A 20911-nucleotide genomic window follows, 5' to 3' on the forward strand; every position below is an offset into this window, starting at 1 on the left:
AAGAGTCACAAGCTCAGGGCACCTGGATAGCATTGGGCTGCTGTCAGCATAGAATCCACTTCGGATCCTCTTTCCGCCCCCCTCTTTCTGCCCCTTCCCCACTCATATGCTCTCTCAATAATAATAAATTTAAAAAAATTTTTAATTACATAGTATAAGAAATTTGCCATATAGTTGGTAGTATAGATGGTTTTTTAATATGCCTTAGTTTACAGTCTTTTCTGACTTTTTAATGAAATGCAAAATTTTCTAAGAAAATATCTATGTGAAAATATTCTCAATTGCAAATTCATTATACAGTTAAATATTTACGGAGTGTCTTTTACATAACAAGCACTCTTCCAGGTGCAAGTGATAGAGCAATGAACAAAAAGACAAGGTATCTTCAGGAGGGAGCTTTTTTGACTTTAATAAAAAGCATTTTACAGAAAACCAGTGAGAGCATTATCTGCTGTGAGCATGGCTGCCTTAACCAAAATAAAAGCAGATTCCTGTGAAAAGCGTACTGAAATCCCATCACGCAAGAACTTTCATTTTATCTTTCATTAGCAAGTGACAACAGGATGACAGAAAGGCACAAAGTACTACCAGATGCTATGGATGTGGCTAGTTTTGTAAAACATTGTATCTTCATGAGATAAGAAGTAACCAAGAAAATCTCTCCTACCACACAGAGGTTTGCTTTGCTCTGTAACTAGTGGCAAAGCACTTCAAAGGGCTGTGAAACAAGACAGTTACTCGTTTTTCTTATACAAAAATGCACTGAAATTGATTAGTTTTCTTGTGAAGACAGGCAGCTTCCTGTAGTATGCTATCTACAAGTTATTTTTGTAAAATTAAAATCACTTAAGGTAAACAATGGCTTTTGAGCTAAGAAAAATCACTTGATGTGTATAGAAATAAAATGAACTTGAATCTAGCCCTTTGAATGACCCTATCACAAAAATTAACCAAGATTTTAAAAAAATTAATGAAGTATATATTATGTACACTTTACCACAATTTAAAAAATGGCAAAGTGGTCTTTAAATACAATGCCACCACTAAAACACATGTGCAAAGATTAAAAAAAAAAAAAGTTTTTTTCCATTCTATTAAAGTATCTTTAAAACTTTACTTCATTTTTATCACAGTATTTTTCAACATTTCAAATTTCCGTACATATGTTGCTGTGTTTATTATTAAAGTACAACAGTTCAGCGTAATTGAATACATCATCACATACACTGTGGTACATGTTAACTTTCTATGGATACAGGTGAGCGATCAGAAGTCTAGAAACTGTGGCACAGTGCACAGTACAAAACGAACCGCTGCACGTGTCGCACAGCTTTTGCAGTGTGTGCGGATCAAGATCCCAAAGACACGCAACCTTCTTTGGCTTCACAGGAAATGAAAACCACCACTTCACATAATCAGAGAGACACCAAGCAAAAAATATTAAAGAACCAAGCATAAGCGCCACCCCTTCAGGAGGAAAAAAAAGAATCTCAATCTTAACTCGAGACAGTGCACGTGAAAAGACTGAGAAGTTAACAGAATCAAATTCGTGAACTTCCTCACAGTCACAGCATTACTGAATGTGCGCCCGCCTCCCCAACAAAAACCCTTTGTAAAAAGCACCAACAGAGTTTTCAATCTAAGTTTCATCCTCTTCCCTCTCTGTGTTCCTTCCAATCGGCAGCTAAATAAGTCCAGCCTACTTCACTTTCAAAAGCTCCATCACAACACACACAGCGTCCCTCACACCAAGTTCACAGCCGTCACTCCTGAAAGAGTTGTCTCCGTGCCCTCACCCATGACAATCCCCAGTACAGACCCCACTGCACTGAACCTGTTCTGGTCAAGGTCTTTGAAGTCTTACATCTGGTGAACACTTGGATTTACAGCATTTGCCCTCTTTCCAATTTGACACAAGTGACTAGTTTCCCTCCTTCTGAAAGTACTCTTTTCATTTTTGTGACATTACACTGCCCAGGTTTCTGTCTCTTGCATTAGTTTCCTTTCACTGGTTTCTACATCTCTACTGATTCCTTAAATGTTGGTGCTCACCAGCAGTTCATCCCTGCTTAACGCCAACTCCCAAGGAACGTTGTGCCCACGCCCAAGGTTATAATTACCATCTAACAGCCTTCAGGTGTGTATCTCCAACCTGGACCTCTCTCCTGAGCTCCAGGAACCACAGACATAACACATACACATACCTAGCCACCAGATGTCCTCATCTGGCTCTCCTACAAGGGCCTCAAACTAAACACACTCAAAACCAGAAACTTCTCCCCCTCAACACTAACTCAACTCCTCTACTGTGCCATTTATCTCTGTGCCATCCCATCTAACAAATGGCACCACTACCCTGCCTCTGACAAGTATAAAGCACCAGAATTTTTTTCCTTGACAAATTTTTGATAGCTCCAAAGTTGAGATCTACCATAACTGCATCTACTCTTACTACTTGCCCCAACCAGTTACATTAAAGATGGAAAGCCCAGCCCTATCTTTCCAACGTTTATTTATTTTTGGGACAGAGAGAGACAGAGCATGAACGGGGGAGGGGCAGAGAGAGAGGGAGACACAGAATCTGAAACAGGCTCCAGGCTCTGAGCCATCAGCCCAGAGCCCGACGCGGGGCTCGAACTCACGGACCGCGAGATCGTGACCTGGCTGAAGTCGGACGCTTAACCGACTGCGCCACCCAGGCGCCCCAGCCAGCCCTATCTTTCCAAAAGGCAACCTGTCTTCACCAATCTCCAAAATGTCAGTGGCTTTCAGATGCCATTAAGAAATGACTTCAGGGGCGCCTGGGTGGCTCGGTCGGTTAAGCGTCCAACTTCGGCTCGGGTCATGATCTCACGGCCAGTGAGTTCGAGCCCCGCGTTGGGCTCTGTGCTGACCGCTCAGAACCTGCAGCCTGTTTCAGATTCTGTGTTTCCCTCTCTCTCTGCCCCTCCCCTGTTCATGCTCTGTCTCTCTCTGTCTCAAAAATAAAAATAAAACATGAAAAAAAAATTAAAAAAAAAAAAGAAATGACTTCAAAGCAAACAAACAAACATTTATTGCTATTGAGTAAATATAGCCTACAAATGCAAAGTTCTTAGAATCTTAATAGTTGACTATGGTTTTGAAATTTTAGGAGCATAAGCATACATGCAAATCTCCAATACACGTGTGCAAGAGTTTTTAAATTTCCAAACAGAAAGAAAACAGACGTGTTAAAAAGGGATAAGATAATCCCATTAGTAACAAGTAAAATGTCCACAAAAGCTTCACATTAGAGCTGAAAAAAGATGTGATCTTGTAATTGTAAGCCCCTGCATCATTGTATCCTCTGGAAATCTTCCTCATACACAATGGAAACCTATCCTTAATCCTAACAGAAACTACCAATGCCTCAAAGCACTGGATGGGCTCATCATCTGACCAGACAGAAATGAAAACAGCACACTAATGTCAGAGCTAATGAAAGTCAAAAAGTGGAAGAGGTAGCTAAGGAATCCCTGACAGGACAGCTGAGGCATTACTAGCCACAACCGATTGCTCTAACACAAACAGATTACCTTCCCCAGGAGCGTGGGAACTGTATACACTTCCAACTTTTACAAGTTCTCAAATTCACTAAGTCATTTTATCATCTACATCATATTCTATTACCAGGTGTGATCTTTCAAAAGGTGTGATTAGGAAATCATCCAACATAAACATCAACCTCAATAGGCACTGTTAGGGACTAGAGCTAGGAAAGCCATCTGTTCGATGGAAAGAATATTTCTACTTCCCTAGTGATTACAGCTATCAGTGACAACTGTGAAATCCCAAGAGAAGACATTTTAACTGCCTTAAAACTAATTATTCATATAAAACTGGCCAAGAAATTAAATGTTACACAGAGGGCTCTCTAACCCCCTAATATGTTTTGGCTAATTATTCCATTGGTAGTCTACATCTGCTCTGCTAAAACTTGGTTATGAATCAGAGGTAACTCACCAAAAATGCTTTTATAGCTACAAGTGACTATAGATAGTAAGTACAATTCACAAAAATTGTTATTTTTCAATGGGCATAAAATCCTCTTGAAAACATGTCCCATACAATAAAGAGATTACTGTCAAACTTTAAAATTTACTACTAGTAGGAATGAGACTAAATTTAACAGAAAAAAAAGTCAATTTTAACAACTTATTTTTTTATATCCTCAATACTCAACAATTTATGATGAAGAAGCATGTTAAGTACTGTCTACAAAAGCAAAGTGAATCTGGGGCGCCTGGTGGCTCAGTCAGTTAAGCATCCACCTTCGGTGCAGAGCACGTTCTCACAGTTCATGGGTTGGAGCCCCACATCGGGCTCTGTGCAGACAGTGGAGAGCCTGCTTCAGATTCTGTCTCTCCCTCTCTCTCCCCCTCCCTCACTGGTGTTCTCTTTCTCTCTCTCTCTCAAAAATAAGTAAACGTTTGAAAAAAAAAAGTAAAGTGAACCTATTATGATGATTTAAATACATAAATACAGACCTTTGCAATTCTATATTCTAAGACATTCAGAAATACTGGTCATAATTCCACATACACAGTGGTGGGGTTTTTTTGGCCATGGATCCTCATTTGTTCCAACTATCACTTTTCCACCCTTCCTTTTTTTTAAAAAGACATTTTCTAGAATTCTTTTGAGAAATATATCTCCTAGATATTTTGATAGAAAAAAAACCACAGCTCCTCAATATTCCTTGTAGCTCAGCTCTAGATGTGGTATTTCGTATCTTGGAGTAAAACTACTTTTAGTAACTTAGAGTTAACTATTTGAACCTGTTCAATAACATGTTAAAACCATATGCTTTTGAAATAAAAATGAATAAATGCGCTGTACCTAAAACTATTGATATGCATGAGCTAATCATACCAAATAGAAAATATTTAGGTCCAAACAGCCCAACACTTAATAGTTTTAGACAGCAGACACAGGTTAAGTATCATTCACAAGAGCTATTATACACAGTAGTTGCTGAGAGTAAAAATATTCGATGACAGAAACTAGGTCCACAAAACATCGTAGTATTACAATTTACCTTTACATATATCCAAATAATACATATACAGAAAGAATCATCAAAGAGGTCAAGCAAAATATTCCAAATTCCTTCAGCCACAGGAAAGAGCAGTAGCAGAAATGACTCCAAAGATTACCAGAACAGAAACACTTTCTCAGTCTGTACTATCCTAACTCACCCCCCTCAAAACACATTTACCCTTAGGGATTCACAAATAACAAACACAGAATTCATTTCAACTGTGGCTACAATTTGTGAGCAGCCTTTCATTGCTCCATAAAGGCTCATCATTGTAGATGCTCATCAGTTTTTAAGCCACATCCACAGCTGCTGTCTTAGAAAAACAACATTTGCAGCAAAAACTTTAAAATTACATTTATAAAACAGTTTGACATAAAACAAAATCAAAAGTACTCCAGTGTAATACAAAAAAAAAAAAACAAACAAATGTATCTAGACCACCAAAAACATGTGACTCAAGTCATTCTTAATAGTTCTACCTTTCATTGACACAGTATAAGAATTATTTTCTAAGTTCTCTGACACATATAATATCCTGTTTAACTTACAGCCTAAATCACAGGTATTATTCACACACACAAACAAAAGGGGAAGCAGAGCATCAAATTAGTTAGTAGTAGTGAAAAGAATGTGTTTCATGACCTTCAGCCTGTGTTCTTTCCACAACCTTTCTTCCAAAATCATACACTGAAATGCAGAGACCAAAATCCCACATAAACCAAATTCCTGTTGAACTTCATCCTCCTGCCTCAGATCTTCACTCTGGCTGGAGTTAGGGAAGGGGCTCTTCTATTCAGTGAGCACACCCAATCCTGTAGATGGAGGACTAAAGGTTATTAATCTCAAATTTGAGGAGGAGGGTGTGGAGAGGAAGAGTGCCCAGTAGCATCATCACATACTAGATTCCACAATCCTTAGCGACAGGAGTCTGAATTTCAACTCTTCCACCAACTAGCAGGTAAACCTGGGTTAAATCTGTATCAAACACGACTGCTACTTTCCCCACCAGACAATGGCAAAAGCTAAATTTAACAACAGATCTCAAGGCTACTGAGCATCACATTCAGATAACAGATTACATTTAAAACACATTAGATGAATCTGTATTAATACCAGGAAGCCCCTTAGGGATGCCTGGGTGGTTCAGTTGAGCCCAATCCAACTCTTGATTTGGGCTCAGGTCATGATCTCACAGGAGTGAGATCAAGCCCCGCATCAAGTTCCACACTGGGAGTAGAACCTGCTTAAATTCTCCCTCTCTCTTTCTCTCCCCCTACCCTGCTTGCGTGTTCTCTCCCTCAAAATACATAAATATTTTTTAAAAACCTTGATAACATATGGTAGTAGAAGTAGGGTTTTAAATCAGTGAGAAAATGACAGAGCATTCAAAAAGTGATGTTGCTAGAACACTTCATCGGTTCGTTCATTCAACAAATACTTACTGAGTACCTTCTATGTACCAAGCACTCTATTTTAGTAGGGCAGAGAAACACAAAATCAAAAGGCAAATAATAAATAGTTAGAAATTGATATATGCGAGTGAGAAAAATAAAACAGGAAGGAGTACAGAGTGTGGGATAAAAAGCAGGATAAATGTGGTAAAATGAGAACGTACTAGAGACCAAGAAAAAGGTGCCAGCAAGGTGGAAAACCAAGAGTGTGGTATCCTACAAGCCAAATGAAAAAAAAAAAAAAAAAAAAAATGTGTGAGCAAGAAAGGAGTGATCTAAGATATCAAATGTTCATCAACTCAGATAACATCTGAAAAAACTGACCACTACAATACCCTGCCGGGTAACTGGTAACTGGAGAGGAGCAGGTTTGCTGGAGTGGTGGAGATAAAAGCCTGGCTGAAGTTGCTCTAGGGAGAATGAAGAGTAACTGGAGATAGAAGAACTCTCCACAGGAAGTTTGTTGCAAAGGGCAAAAGAGAAATAGAGGACTAAAGCAGAGTCCAGAGAAATAACAGCATGTTTGTATACTGTCAAGCATGTTTCAGCAGAAAGGTAAAAACTGAGACCAGAGACAGGGGAGGCTAGCTGGCTATCCAATGTTCTAGAGTAGCCAAGAAGAGATGGGATCTTGTGTACAAATAGAGGGCTTGCCGTTCCTTAAAGAGTTCTCACAGTGTTTTACAAACTCCAACTGGCACCAGAACCACCTGGAGGGAAACAGACTGCTGGACTCCTCACCTCCAGAGCTTCAGACATAGGAGGTCTGGGGTAGAGTGTGAAAGAATGTGCATTTCTTACAAGTTCCCAGATTATCCCATTGCTGCTGGTCCAAAGACCTCATTTTAAGAGCCACAACCCTTTAACACAGAAGACAGAAAAAAATGAGTATATGAAAACAAGGCTGTACATTTGGTTATACCTTTAGAAAAAATAAGGTCAGCCTCTACATCACATAACACAGCAAAAAAACCAACCAACCAAACAACCAAACAAAAACGTCCCAGAAAGGTTAAAGGGATAAATCATTTCTTAAATTGTAAAAGGGCATTTATAAGAAAAACATAAGAATGCCTTCATAATCTTAGGGGTGAGGAAGACAAGCAAAACACAAAGCAAAAGGACAAACTACAAACTGGATTACGTAAAAATTTTTAAACCATTTAAGACAATAAGTAAAATTGAATGACAAATGGAAATCTGTGACAAAATACTTTATATAAAGTTGACAGAAAGTATCATCTAAAAAATAAAAACTTGTTACACAAAATAAGAAAAAGACACATTCCATAAGAATACAGTTATAGTCAAACCTAACTGACTAAATCTAGATTTAGTCAAATCTAATTTCTAGAACACAGATTTATTTTTAAAGTAATCTCTAACAGAGAGTAATCTAATACTTTATTTGAAGTAATAATCTAATATAATCCCCTTTTCCTTAAAGCCTTTGTTAGACTTCTCTCTGGGATTGCTTGCCACCTTCCAAGGGGCTTGAAGCTTTCAGGTGATTACCATTTAGGTAGAGAAACAAAAGCTCTATCAATACAGAGGGTACAGTAAATGGCAGAGGCAGAAGTAAAGCTGTGTGAACTTGAATTAAATTACTAAATTCCTGACCCTCAGACTTATCTATAAAATGGAGATACCATCTCCCTCACAACGTAGTTGAGGACTCAGCAGATATTCAACAAAATGTCAACTCCCTAAAACTTCTTAATGTTTGTTAAACTATTGACACGTAATAAACAGAATGTCAGCATTTCCACTTTAAAAGAAAAAGTTGAAAACTATACTCCCAGTTGTTCACAGTAGTTAATTTCCTGGTGGAAGACTACCATGGCTGACTTTCCATGACATATTTAAATAACTTTTGAATTTCTTATATGAGTGATTTTTCCAACACAAAAAATAATCAAGGTAACTGTTTACAGATGACATTAATTAACCCTTAAGAAAAACTTCCACATCAACACAGTCACTTCCTTGAAATGATTAGAAAAACAAGCTAAAATGAGATGAAAAAATAAATCAACTGCACATCTAAGCCTCCATGTTAATTTAAATCCTAATGTAATTTAAGATATTTAATTGACCAACTGACAACTTTCAGGAATTGCACCCTGGAAACTAGGCTTATGTCAGTGATATGTATCGTCTAGGTAAAATCCTATATGGAAAAGTATTTCCCCTATATTGGGGTGGGGGGGAAGGCCAGGATGAAAACTTCCTAAAACTTCTTAATGTTTGCTAAACTATTGACTTTGACTATTGACTATTGATAAACTATTGTTTATCAATAATTAGGAAAGAATCTTTGAAAGCTACAGCTACCAAGTTTGTTTTTTAAACATTATAATAGTGAACTGGCAACTCCCACTAATTCAGTGCGATCCATTTAATCAAATAATGGCACTCATTATAAGCTGTAAGTAAATTACTAAAACTATCACTATTACCTCTGGAATGCTGAAATGGATTTAATTCACTTCCTTGACATTTGAATAAGCACAGATGACAGATACAACACACTTAATGAATTCCACAGTCAAGAGAATGATACTGCCTTGAAATACACACTAGAAAACTCACTGTATGAAAATCATCAGGCTCACAAATGAGCCTATCTTTCACTATAAAATTTCAAGTTGTGGCCTCCTTCCCTATATGACCATCTTCTTTTTCTCAATCTCCTCTTCTGTCCTTCCATTTTCTCTAACAGCGGCTTTGGAAACAACCAGCTGCAATTTAGTGCAAGTGGCAGAACTAAGATGCTAGAGAGGTGAGAGGCAAGAGGCTGGGCTGAGCCAGGGGTAACTGAACCAAGACAGTTCTTGAGGAGGGATGGCTAAAGCACACTGGGTGAGAAGTGTGCATTGAGAAGAAATGTTTCTAAAAGAGGCCACCCTGGTCAGTCAGAAATACAAGATAAAGAACACAAGCAGCATCAAGAAGGAAGACAGCAGAGGAGGTAAGAACGGCAGGCTCAGAGCTGACCATTTATTTTGTTTTGTTTATTTTTGAGAGAGTGCAAGCAGGGGAGGAGCAGAGAGAGGAGGACAGAAGATCTGAAGCAGACTCTGTCTGAGCTGACATCACAGTGTCCCATGTGGGGTTCAAACTCACGAACTGCGGGATCATGATCTAAGTCAGAGTCAGAGCCACCCAGGTGCCCCAGAGCTGACCGTTTATTAAGCAACACTGGCAGTATCACTCCAACCAGGCTCGGAGATGAGAGATTTGTATTCTTGGTCGAAGACCGCACTCACAGAAAGAAAAAGAAAGCAAAGTGCATGTGACATTAAAAGGTAGCTGAATGGGTTGGGGCGCCTGGGTGGCGCAGTCGGTTAAGCGTCCGACTTCAGCCAGGTCACGATCTCGCGGTCCGGGAGTTCGAGCCCCGCGTTGGGCTCTGGGCTGATGGCTCGGAGCCTGGAGCCCGTTTCCGATTCTGTGTCTCCCTCTCTCTCTCTGCCCCTCCCCCGTTCATGCTCTGTCTCTCTCTGTCCCAAAAATAAATAAACGGAAAAAAAAAAAAAAAAAAGGTAGCTGAATGGGGATGCCTGGACGGCTCAGTCAGTTGAGCATCCAACTCAGGCTCAGGTCATGATCTCACGGTTCTTGAGTTCAAGCCCTGTGTCAGGCTCCGTGCTGACAGCTCCGAGCCTGGAGCCTGCTTGGGATTCTGTGTCTCGGTCCCTCTCTGCCCCTCCCCCACTTGCACACTTGCTCGCGCTCTCTCTCTCTCTAAAATAAACATTATTTTTTTTTAAAGTTAAATTAAAATATTTTTTTTAAAAACGGAGCTGAGTGGTATAAATTGAAGAGAGTAAAAGACCAGCACAAGTCTCTCCCCAAAAAGCATGCTAGAACTAGTCTCAGCTCATTCATTGAATGTGTCTCAGCCATTAGCCAACTGGAAATTATTCAGTCCATCTGTGCCTACGTTTAAATGAGTGGTGACTTTAGAACATATGATTAGCAAGATCTTTTCCAGCTCTGAAGTTTCCTGAATGGCATGGATTTAATAATCTGTAACATTTGTCACACAAGATATAATTATATTCTATGGTATGTTACAGGGAGAATATAATATACCAAAATATAAATAAGAATACAGAATCACAGTCTAGTATCCTTACAAACCACACTTCATCATCTTTCATTAAGTCCAATAAGAAGCAAATTCCCAAAGTCTCCTCCTTTAACCTTAGAAACTATAGCCTAAACTCTAACCACCAGGCTTCACTGTCAATACATTTGGAGACGGAGAGTTTGGTCACTTGTGGCATTTCACTGAGCCTCTCCTTTCAGCTTTTTTCTAGAGGACATGTTGAAATGGCATTATGCTTTTTCTATTTTTCAACACTATGGGTTTTCAGTTTGCTAATGTTTCGTATTCTACTTCAAAAAGTATGGTCCAGAAATGGCAGAAAGCTGAACATAATCCAGGAGGTCAAGTTTCTCCACGGGGTTTTCATAGACCAACTATGCTGAATGTCAGCCTTATCACTTAGACTAAGTGCCACCTAGTGGCAAGCGTTATATATAATTAAATCCATTCAAGTCCTATTCATCCAGCACGTAACATTCTAGCTGATAACAGCTATACCATAATTATACAAGATAAGTAAAATATTGATCCTGTCTTTATGGAGCTTGCTGACAAATCAGAGAGAGAGGGAGGGATACTCGAAATAGATCTATTCATGTAACGCAGAAAGATGTTAAATGTTACCAAAGTATACAAAATTGTTACAGAAATACGCAAAAGTAAGTATTCAGCAGTTGTTTAAAAGCTAAAAGAAACAAAACACTATCAGGCAGATTCTCCTGTACCTGCTTACATCACTCAGACTTTCCTACTTCTAGTTGCTTTACCCAAGTTTCAATCATTCCATTTTTTCCTCCCCACTCTCCTTTCCACCCTTGCCCACTCTCCATCTTATCCTTTAAATTCTCCAGAGAGGGGGAAGAGAAGGACGTATTTATTGAGTCCACCTACTACTCCCAGAACTGAGCTAGGCATTTTATATCCCATATCTCATTTAATCTTCACAACAATACCATGAAGTATTATCTTCTCCGATTTTTCAGACAACGGCAAGACAGATTAAGTGAATGCTCATAGCCATAGATCTACAGTGCACGGATTCCAAAGCTTCCTATACCATCCTGTGTCAAAAAGAGCTGCTTTGTTCTTTCCATTGATAAGCCTACTACCATCAAGATCAGACCCTGATTATATTTCTCTTTTGGTCTCCATCCATCCCATTCTATTCCACAGATTACACCCAGCCACACCTCTTCAAAAATGTTCAAGCCTTCCTGCCCCCATCCCTGATTGATATCCAAATCCTTAACTTAGCACTCAAGATCCTCCAAGAAGACCCAAACACTCTTCCAGTTTGATTTCCTAACACCCCCCCCATCAACTCTCACCTTTTCTATGAACTCTCCTCCAATTAAGATAATCATTCACACCTCTGTGTTCCCACCATTATACATGTTACAGTACTTATAATTTCCCTTATTATAACTCTCTGTTTGCTTTCCACTAAATCATAAGCTTCACCGGACAACTTCTTTTTAAGACCAATACATGGCAGTCATACCTATTACGTGCTCAACAACTGTTTAAAACATTATTTCTGCAGTTACACTGAAGAACCACCAAAGCATGGTTACACTCATTTCCCTGAACCACCCTCCCCACCCCTTCATGACGGGGAACCTCAATGTTTCCACTTCCTCCAGTTGGTATATGGATCAGGAGCTTTGTACAGAACTATATAATTTTTTGAGCGAAAAATTTTCTCAGACTCAAACCAAAAGTTAAATGAATTGAAAAAGTATGCTGGAAACTGTGGAGATAATAAAAAGTTCAGTGGTTGCCAGGAATTAGGGCTGGGGAGGGGTTGAGTAGGCAGAACACAGAGGATTTTTAGGGCAATGAAACTACTGTAGGATACCACACCGGGAGATACATTTACATTTGTTCAAACCCAAAGAAGTTTAAGGTAAACTACAGACATAGATAATAACGTGTTGATATAAGTTTTTTTTTTTTTTTTAATGTTTATTTTTTGAGAAAGAAACAGAGACAGAGAGTGAGCGGAGGAGGGGCAGAGAGAGAGAGAGAGGGAGACAAACTCTGAAGCAGGCTCCATGCTCCAAGCTGTCAGCACAGAGCCCAACACGGGGCTTGAACTCACGAAACATGAGATCATGAACTCAGCCAAAGTCGGACGCTCAACCAACGGAGCCACCCAGGTGCCCCGTAAGTTTATCAATTACAACAAATCTACCACTATGCTGGGGGGTGTTGATAATGAAGGAGGCTATTTATGTACAGGGGCAGGGAGAACATGGGTTATCTCTGTACCTTCCCCTCAATATTGCTGTGAACCTAAAACTGCTCTAAAAAATAAGGTCCATAAAAAAAAAATAAATAAATAAAAACAAGGTATGCTAGCAAAATAAGATAAGATCTTAGTGGGTCTGCAGTTTTCCAATGAGGGAACAAATACCCTTCCTTCCATTATGCAAACCAGCCTAAAGCTACTATGTTCTGTCTGGAGCAAGACTAGTTCCAAAATAAACTGTTCATAATAATAAAGAAAAAAACCCACAACACTAGTTCTATACTTTATGTTATATAACTGCAGTATTAGTTACCTTATAATCTTTGTCACACTAATAAAAAATAACAGGATTTCATAAAGTGAGCAACGTTTTTCCTGGTTATATAAACTTTTTATGAGAAATACACTCTTATTCATTTATAATTCTATCATCTGATTAATAATGCACAGAAGACACATTAGCTCTAAGGCCAAGTTAAAACTATCAAATATAGGAAAGGAAGCATGGATGAGGAGTTAAAAAGAGGCAATTTGATTTTCTAGCATATTCCAGCTCACATCCAACAGGCGCAGCATTTTCATCTCAAGGCTTTTGCAACTTAGGATACCTAAGAAACAGTGGTTTCTATACTGTTTTGTAAACTTAAAATAGTGCAGATATTTCCAAGACTGCCATGAACATAACCAATCTGACTACAAAACTGTCGTGCTTATCATTATATACTGTCTCAGCATAACAAACCTCCACAAATATTTATGCAGATCGGTAATTACTACCAATTACACAACCCAAGCCACAATGCCTCTAATGCTTGCTTTTCCTCAGAAGTATGTTCAGGAAACACATTATCTTTTTCATACCACTAGGATATCATTTCATTCCCTGAAGCAGAAAAAGGCCTAATGAGGCATAAGTGACACCATGATATTGTGCCAGGCCTAAGGGGCATCCAGAACGGTGGGCAGGGTGTATGAAAGATGGTAGCAGTTGGGCATTCAACATTCCTACATTATTATTACCACTGTCCAAGCAGAGAGGAAAGCATTAACAAGGAGACCCCAAAAGCTGGGGGTGACTTAATGGCAACATCCATGGTCAAGCAGTAATTTACCAACTATGTCTGCTCAAAATGCCAAAATACATATTTCAAGGGCTGCGGTCCACTGCACTAAATACACTGCTGCCTTCCTAAAACATGACCCACAAACCACAGGTTACAAAATAAAAAGCCCATCTTGAACCCTGCCTATGAAAGGTTACCAGAAGAAACCAATTGTTACAACTAAAATATTTGTATACAGTGCTTTACTCTTTACAAATCACTTAAACATACATCATGTTTTTATTTGAACTTTACAATTTCACATATTTGACCTTACTTGATAGCCACAATACCTGTCAGATAAATACAACAAAATTATCATTCCCTTTTATATAGAGGTAGAACATGAAGCTTGGAGAAATCATAGGTAATTTGTCCACAATTCCTGAGGCTTCCTGAAGATTATCAAGTTATTATTTCATCCAGTGGCATGAATCTCCCCCCGCCGCCCCCCCCCCCCCCCCCGACACACACACACCCAAAAAAGCAGTCCACGGAGTCTTAAGTTTCAACATACATCCCTATGCATCTAAGGACTTAAAACATTAAAAAATAATAGAACCTTTTGAGAAACACTCGCCAACCATGCAAAAAACAAAATGTGAAATTTAAGCTTGTCAGTTTTGCACAAACAATACAGTATAATCCAAAAGGAGATTCTAAGATTTTACTACAATGTTCTCATAGGCTATGAGACTGCCTGTAGCTGAAAATACCAATTCCTTTGGGTACCTCAGCAACTAAATTCCCTACAGAATCAATACATTCCCTGTATATATCAAATTCTGCCTACAGGAACCAGTTTGCAACAAGGTTTCAAAGTATGAGTCATTTGTTCAAAAAAACCTTTTTACTGAGTCCCTATCATGTACTGGCCACTCTTTGGGGTATAAGAATATATAAATGACCACACACACACACACACACACACACACACACACACACACAGTATCTGTCACCAGATAACTATAAGCCTTTGAGTGTGACAATTACAACTCAGCACGACCAAAGAGAATTATACTGACTCCTTTAAGAACACATGGATGAGGCAAGGAAGCTAGCCTGCTAGATCCTGGTAGACCATCCTCAGACTTATGTCTTGAATAATAACCCAATACCAGCACTTTTCACGCACATTAAATTGCTAAATCCATCCAGGAAACTACAGATTCTTAAATACAGCTGGAGCACTGATTATGAAGGGAAATATCAACAGTTCAGATGGAGACAAAGTAAATGAAATAGTTAGAGGACCCTATATGCCACACTAACATTTTTTAAGCACCTGCTATGTGCCAAACATCCTACTAAATGTTTTCTTGCATTTAATCCTCACATCCCACTGAACGAAAAATAATTATCTTACAATTGATGGAAAAGGCAAGGAAAGTTACATCACTTTACAATGTTACAGAGGTTTGAAGAGGCAGAGACAGAATCGGAATCCAGTTCAGATTAAATTCTAAATGTGAACTACAACTCTCTACTCCACTGCCTCTTTAATGAAGACTGCTAGGGGGAGCCATTGAAAGGTTTTTAAACTAAGAAATGAAGTGATCAGATTTGCTCTTTAGACGGTGTGGAACCTGGATGAAGGAGTTGAGTCTACAAACAAAAAGGAAGCTGCCAATGTTTATAGTAATCCAGGTGAGAAAGGAGAACAAGAATTGTGGCAGTAGGGGTGAAGGAGACAGATTCAAGAGATTTTTCAGGAGAGAAAAGTTTCAGTTGTAAGTGACTAAATGTGAAGAGTTAGTGTAAGAGAGGAATCCAGAAACCTAGCTTGGGGAACTTAGCTGGGACATGTTATCATCTACCTGGAACAGAGAAGCAACAGTTTTCGTGTGTTCAGTATCTACTGAGCATCTCCCAAATGTGAAACTCTCCTTGACCGAGGGCCAACCCTGAAATTTATGGTCCTGGTTGTTAGAAAATATTCTTTAGAGCAAATAACAAAGCTTTGAAAACTATAAGGTATACTGAAAATCAGTCATTACTATGAACAAATTTGACCTACAGTCTAGTAAAACCATTTTGTGCTACCATTAAAAAATATATATTGCCACATGCATAAAATAAAAACTTGAAAAAATATTACTACATGCAGAAAACAAATCAATAGAGGGAAAACATCCCACAACTTTACAACATATTATTAGGAGTTTGACCGATTTTCAGTTTCTTATACAACACACACGTCACCTGTAATTTGTTATACTTAGCCGTCTCCGTCTAAGCCTATGGGGGAAAAATGTATTGGTTTTATTTACCCAAGCTATAATGCATATTTTCATTTTTTTTCCATCCCACTATCACCGTTGCAACTTGCCAAGAACTTCGTTCATAACCTCCTACTTGACTTCCTGTAAAATATGACCTACTTCACATCAGCTTATTTTGGTAACAATTCCTAGACTTTACTACACCTTTTATCCAAGGATGCTCTCTGCAAATCCTACGGCACAGCAATCCTGTGCAGATGTGGCAAGTTATTACAATTCCCATTTTACTACATAGTTAGGAAATTGGCCCAGGGGAAGTAGAGTAACTTGGAAATAATCATAAAGCCAGATGCCAAGAATAACAACTTTTAGTCAATCCATGAGAAAATACTGCCCCTAGTTGAAATAACATGAAATTTAGTATTAGGAGGAAGCAAAAAATGTTTTAAAGCCACATCCTAGGTTTTTAAATTTTATTTTTAAAATGATCCAATACTAGAATTAAGATTTGTGAGAACTTTCAAACACACCATTTTTTCCCTAACACCTTATCCATCCAGAGTGCCAAAGATTATTTAATAAATCACAGCTGGCAAGAATGGCTCCCCCTCCCCCCCCCCACAAACCATTTTTTACCTTACCCCTTTAAAAGACATTGATAGAAATCTGTTATTGGACAATTGGTAACTTTTTAACAAACCTAACTGCTTAAAATCTGATACCTAGAAGCATATGTTAAAATAGATCTGGAAAGTGAGCACCTTATATTTTTTTCCCCGAAAACACACTCTGCAGACCGACTTACAATATGCATGGACAATAAATTTAAAGCTTTTATAGTGAATAATCAGAATGAAAGTTTCCCAACCACAACCCATCCCGTATGTTTCTAAATATGTTGTTTTTGATATAATTTAGTAAAAGCAACATTTTATTTGATCACAAAATAAAACTCTTATTCAATTCAGAAACTAAAAACAATTTGTGAAAGTAGTTTTTATGATGTTTGTGTGATCATTCTTACATGTACAAGTCAGAACAAAATACCTCCCATTATTACACCATATTTATACTTTGCTTACTGTCAGAAAAAGCGCACTCAAGATTTTACCTGCAACAGAATGGTTATGCACAAAGAACAAGTATGGGAGAAAATGATTACTGGTAAAATCCACTCATGGAACCCAGACTGAAAACAAAGTTTCACAAAACCCTCATGTATCAATTATGAAACGTCATTTTCCATTAATTAAAATTCAAACTACTAATTCTAATCACAGCCTTCAAAAAAAAAAAAAAAAAAAAGATTTCTACTGCACCAACATTCCCCACACTAAATCTTGTACATCCTCTACTAAGCATCACTTTATGTGGAATTTTAGTTTATAAAGGAAATGACACTCCAAATGATTTTGTGGGTAACACAACTTCTAAAAATGGTGATCAACTAGTAGGGGGGAAAAACTTGTGAACAGTATATTCAGTCTAGTAATCCTGGTAAATCAAAAACTTCTTATCCCCAGCACCAGAATATTCAGTCTATTTAAATACACCACACCAACTCTCCCCCACCCCCACACACAACGCCCAGTTTTTACATTACCATAACAAAAAGCACTCTGAACAATTTAAAGCTCCTTTAACATTAGAAGTGACTTTACCTAAGACTATTACTTAAATGTCTTTTAATTGCATTTGATTAATGCATTCCACGACGATTCTAGAAGCAGTATTCATCAACCAGAAACTGCACTCTTAAGCGTGTTCCTCATTTCAACTCCAAAGATGGGACAGAAGGGTTGTCACAAATCTACAGAGCAAAAACATACAACTATAAACTATCTAAAGATTAAGAAAAAGTAAAACATTTGTATCAAATTCCCAAGCAGGATGCCTCCCTTTTTCCTTAGGCAGGAGTTACTGGTAAAATAAACTCTAGAACTAGAGTCTAGAAAATGCTGACATTTTCAATCCGAATACTCACAAGTCCTTTAACATCAAAATTCACTCTACTACTGTTCACGTACAAAATGAATATTCAGTGTGGATATCTGAAACTAGTCTCACACACCAGCAGGAAAAGGATACCTCGCACCTCTTCTAACCGTCCTACAATACCCTCAGGTAACCCAGAGGCAAAGCTACGACAGCTGCCCTTGGCCTAGGCCGTCAGAAACAGCCTAAGAGCGGGCGGTGGAGGGGGCGGGGGGAGCAATAACCAAGAGACCAGATCTTTTTCCAGGGCTACTGTTTCCAAGCAAAACAACCAGGGCCCAAAGAGACCGCGAAGAGAATTGGAGACACTGTAATCCCGAGAGAAAGGTGGGGGGGGGGGGGGGGGTTGTGCACGTAATCCCAAGAGAAAAGGGTGCTGAGCGCCGAGGAGGAAACTAAGTATCCCCATGCATCTTTAAGACCCACAGAAACAACAAACCGTAGGGTCTGTCTGCTCGCAGGAGCACCAGATGGAGTCCCCGAGGCTGAGACAGTTCAGCCGACATACTCCGTGGGTAGTGGATAAATCAACCGATGATGAGAGGGAAAGGGGGATGCCGAGGATTAAGCCACTGGATGGGGGAGACAAAGACTCTGGGGGTGATCAAGTGCCAAACGGAAAGGTGAGAGGAAAACAAGTGAGAAAACGGAAGAAAAATTAAAAGGCAGAAATCTGGTGCCGGGGCTATGGCAGGTCACGGAGCTACCGAGTAGAGAAGGGCACAACAAAGGGGCACGGGAGGAAGGACAGCTGAGATGAGGAGATGGAAAAGGGATGCGGGGCGCGACGGGTCGGACAAAGCGCCCAAGGCGGTGAAACAAAGGGCCGGGGGTAGAGAGTCGCGGGGGGCAGCGGGGAAAGACAAAGCGCCCTGGGCCGGGGGCACCGGCCGGGCGAGGAGGCGGCGACCGCCCGGAGGAACAAAGCTGCGCGGGGCCGGGAAGCAGGGCCCGCGGGCGGCGGCGCAAGAGGCGCGCGACGGGCACGGCGGGCACGGCGCCCGCGGGCCCCGCGCGCCCGGCTCCACTCACGCCCGCACCCGCCGGCGTCGCCGCCGCCGCCGCCGCCGCCCGCCCTCAAGCGCGAGAGCCCGAGCCACGGCGGCGCAGAGCGGGGAGCGCACGGCCACACGCCGCCGCCGCCGCGCTCGACGCACGCGACGCCGCCCCCGCGGCCCCGGACGCCAAGCGCGCCGCGGCCCCCGAACACGCTGCCCGCCACGGGCTGCGAGACGCCCGCAACTTTCCCGATTCCCAGCGCTCCGATTCCCCCAGACTTACCCTGTCACAACAGGCGCCATCTTCCACAAACTCTCGCCAAAACTCCAACCCTCGCGAGATTCCCCCTGACGCCTTCCCTGGTCCCTCTCCCCCGCCCCTTCCCTTTTCCCTCACTCCTCAATTCCACCCAGCCCCCGCGCTTCTTTTCCCCTCGCAGCCGCCGCGAAGAGCCAGACGCCTCGCGCCGCCCGCGGAGTAGGGGAGCCTGCTCGCTGCCTTCCCTGGAAACCTACCCAAGCGATGGAGCATGCGCAGGCGGCTCCTCCGCGGGCGAGCCCTCAGTGTGGTCCATGGGGAGCGCTCCGGTTATCCGGGTTTTGGGACGCGCCCTGAGGGACGTATGTGGAGACTGAGGAAAACCGGAGGGGATTACAACGGGGACGGGGAATGGAGGGGTCAGGAGGCGGGGCCGAGGGGAAGGGAGGAGGGGTCCTGGGAAAATCTGCCGCGTTTCACAGGCCTAGATGAAACACCTCCTCAAATGGGTGTTTTCCAAGTGGCTTCCCGCTCACTCTGGTTCCCAGCCCTTTTCATTCATTCAAACGTTCATTGGACGCCTCCCGTATGCTAATGTCAGCGTTAGATGCTGGAGCTACAGAGATGCCTGGAGTTCTGCGAGTGACAAACCTAGAACTGTCTTCGCTCATTGGGTCCCCCGTGCTAGCGCATAGACAGACAAGTTACAACGTGGGCTGACCCTCCAGAGCTCTGTAAATGGAAAACTTTTGCAGTTCAGCTCTGTGGACTTAACTTTCTTCTCCTTGGGTGTGAAACGAGGTCAGGCCAAGGCCTCTGGCAAAGACACCCCTCACGTCCACCTCTCTCACGCATGTTAGGGCTCTGCGCAGCTTTCTCCAGAAGTGAAAACTGCGTTGGAATTGAGAGCCAACACTCCCCCACCCCGCACTCAAACCAGGGGTGCCGCTGGGGCGCAGACTGGCCTGCTGTGTGAGCCTTTTTAGCACCTGATCGCAGTCCCCAGCCGTGTGTGAACGCAGGGGTAATGGGGGCAGACCCTGCCCAGGTCCTCCCGTGGGCCTGGCAGAGTGAAGGACGCTGGTCGCTGCCCGAAACGTACTTCAGGCAACCTAACCCTGGAAACACCGGAGCCAACTTGGTCCGTCTGGGCATTTACTAGGAGGAAGAAGGGCCTGAATCCTGACCCCTTCTTCCTACCTGCAACATCCCTTTCTCCACCTCCAACCCACCCCCACCGCCACCCCCACCCCCACCCCCGCCAGCCTTGCCCTTTCAATTCCTAGAGATTCCCAGATCGGGCACTGCGTCCTGTAGGGAGCCCCAAAACCCGGAGAACTGGAATCCGCTGCCGGAGACCTGCTGAAGGCGCTGCAGGATTGGCGCGGCACGCGCGAGCGGCACTGCGCATGTGCCCAATGCGGGCAGCCCAGTCTCACGCTACACCTCCTTCCCA

The 20911-nt window shown here is 41.4% G+C and overlaps 1 protein-coding gene across 13 annotated transcripts in view; it reads right to left on the bottom strand.

The window, feature by feature from the left end:
• The window catches only part of RBPJ (recombination signal binding protein for immunoglobulin kappa J region), a 220675-nt gene that overhangs the window by 81552 nt on the left and 118212 nt on the right, over positions 1–20911 (bottom strand). Inside the window, exons 1-2 of one of the 13 annotated variants that reach the window (XM_045474332.1) lie at positions 18638–19148; positions 17865–18013 (exon numbers count right to left, since the gene is read on the bottom strand). The exons of 2 other annotated variants lie outside the window; for them this stretch is intronic. Coding sequence is in view for 4 of the 11 variants with exons in the window: in XM_045474325.1 (XP_045330281.1) it covers positions 19713–19771 (59 nt within the window). In the remaining 7 variants the exon portion in view is untranslated. Of the gene's footprint in view, positions 1–5059; positions 5082–17864; positions 18014–18637; positions 19279–19479; positions 20832–20911 lie in introns of those variants that run through there. 10 more of the 13 variants (XM_045474325.1, XM_045474336.1, XM_045474327.1 and 7 more) reach the window with 10 other exon arrangements.

Source organism: Leopardus geoffroyi, chromosome B1 (genome assembly GCF_018350155.1).
Source record: "Leopardus geoffroyi isolate Oge1 chromosome B1, O.geoffroyi_Oge1_pat1.0, whole genome shotgun sequence".
In the NCBI taxonomy this organism is placed as follows: Eukaryota; Metazoa; Chordata; class Mammalia; order Carnivora; family Felidae; genus Leopardus; species Leopardus geoffroyi.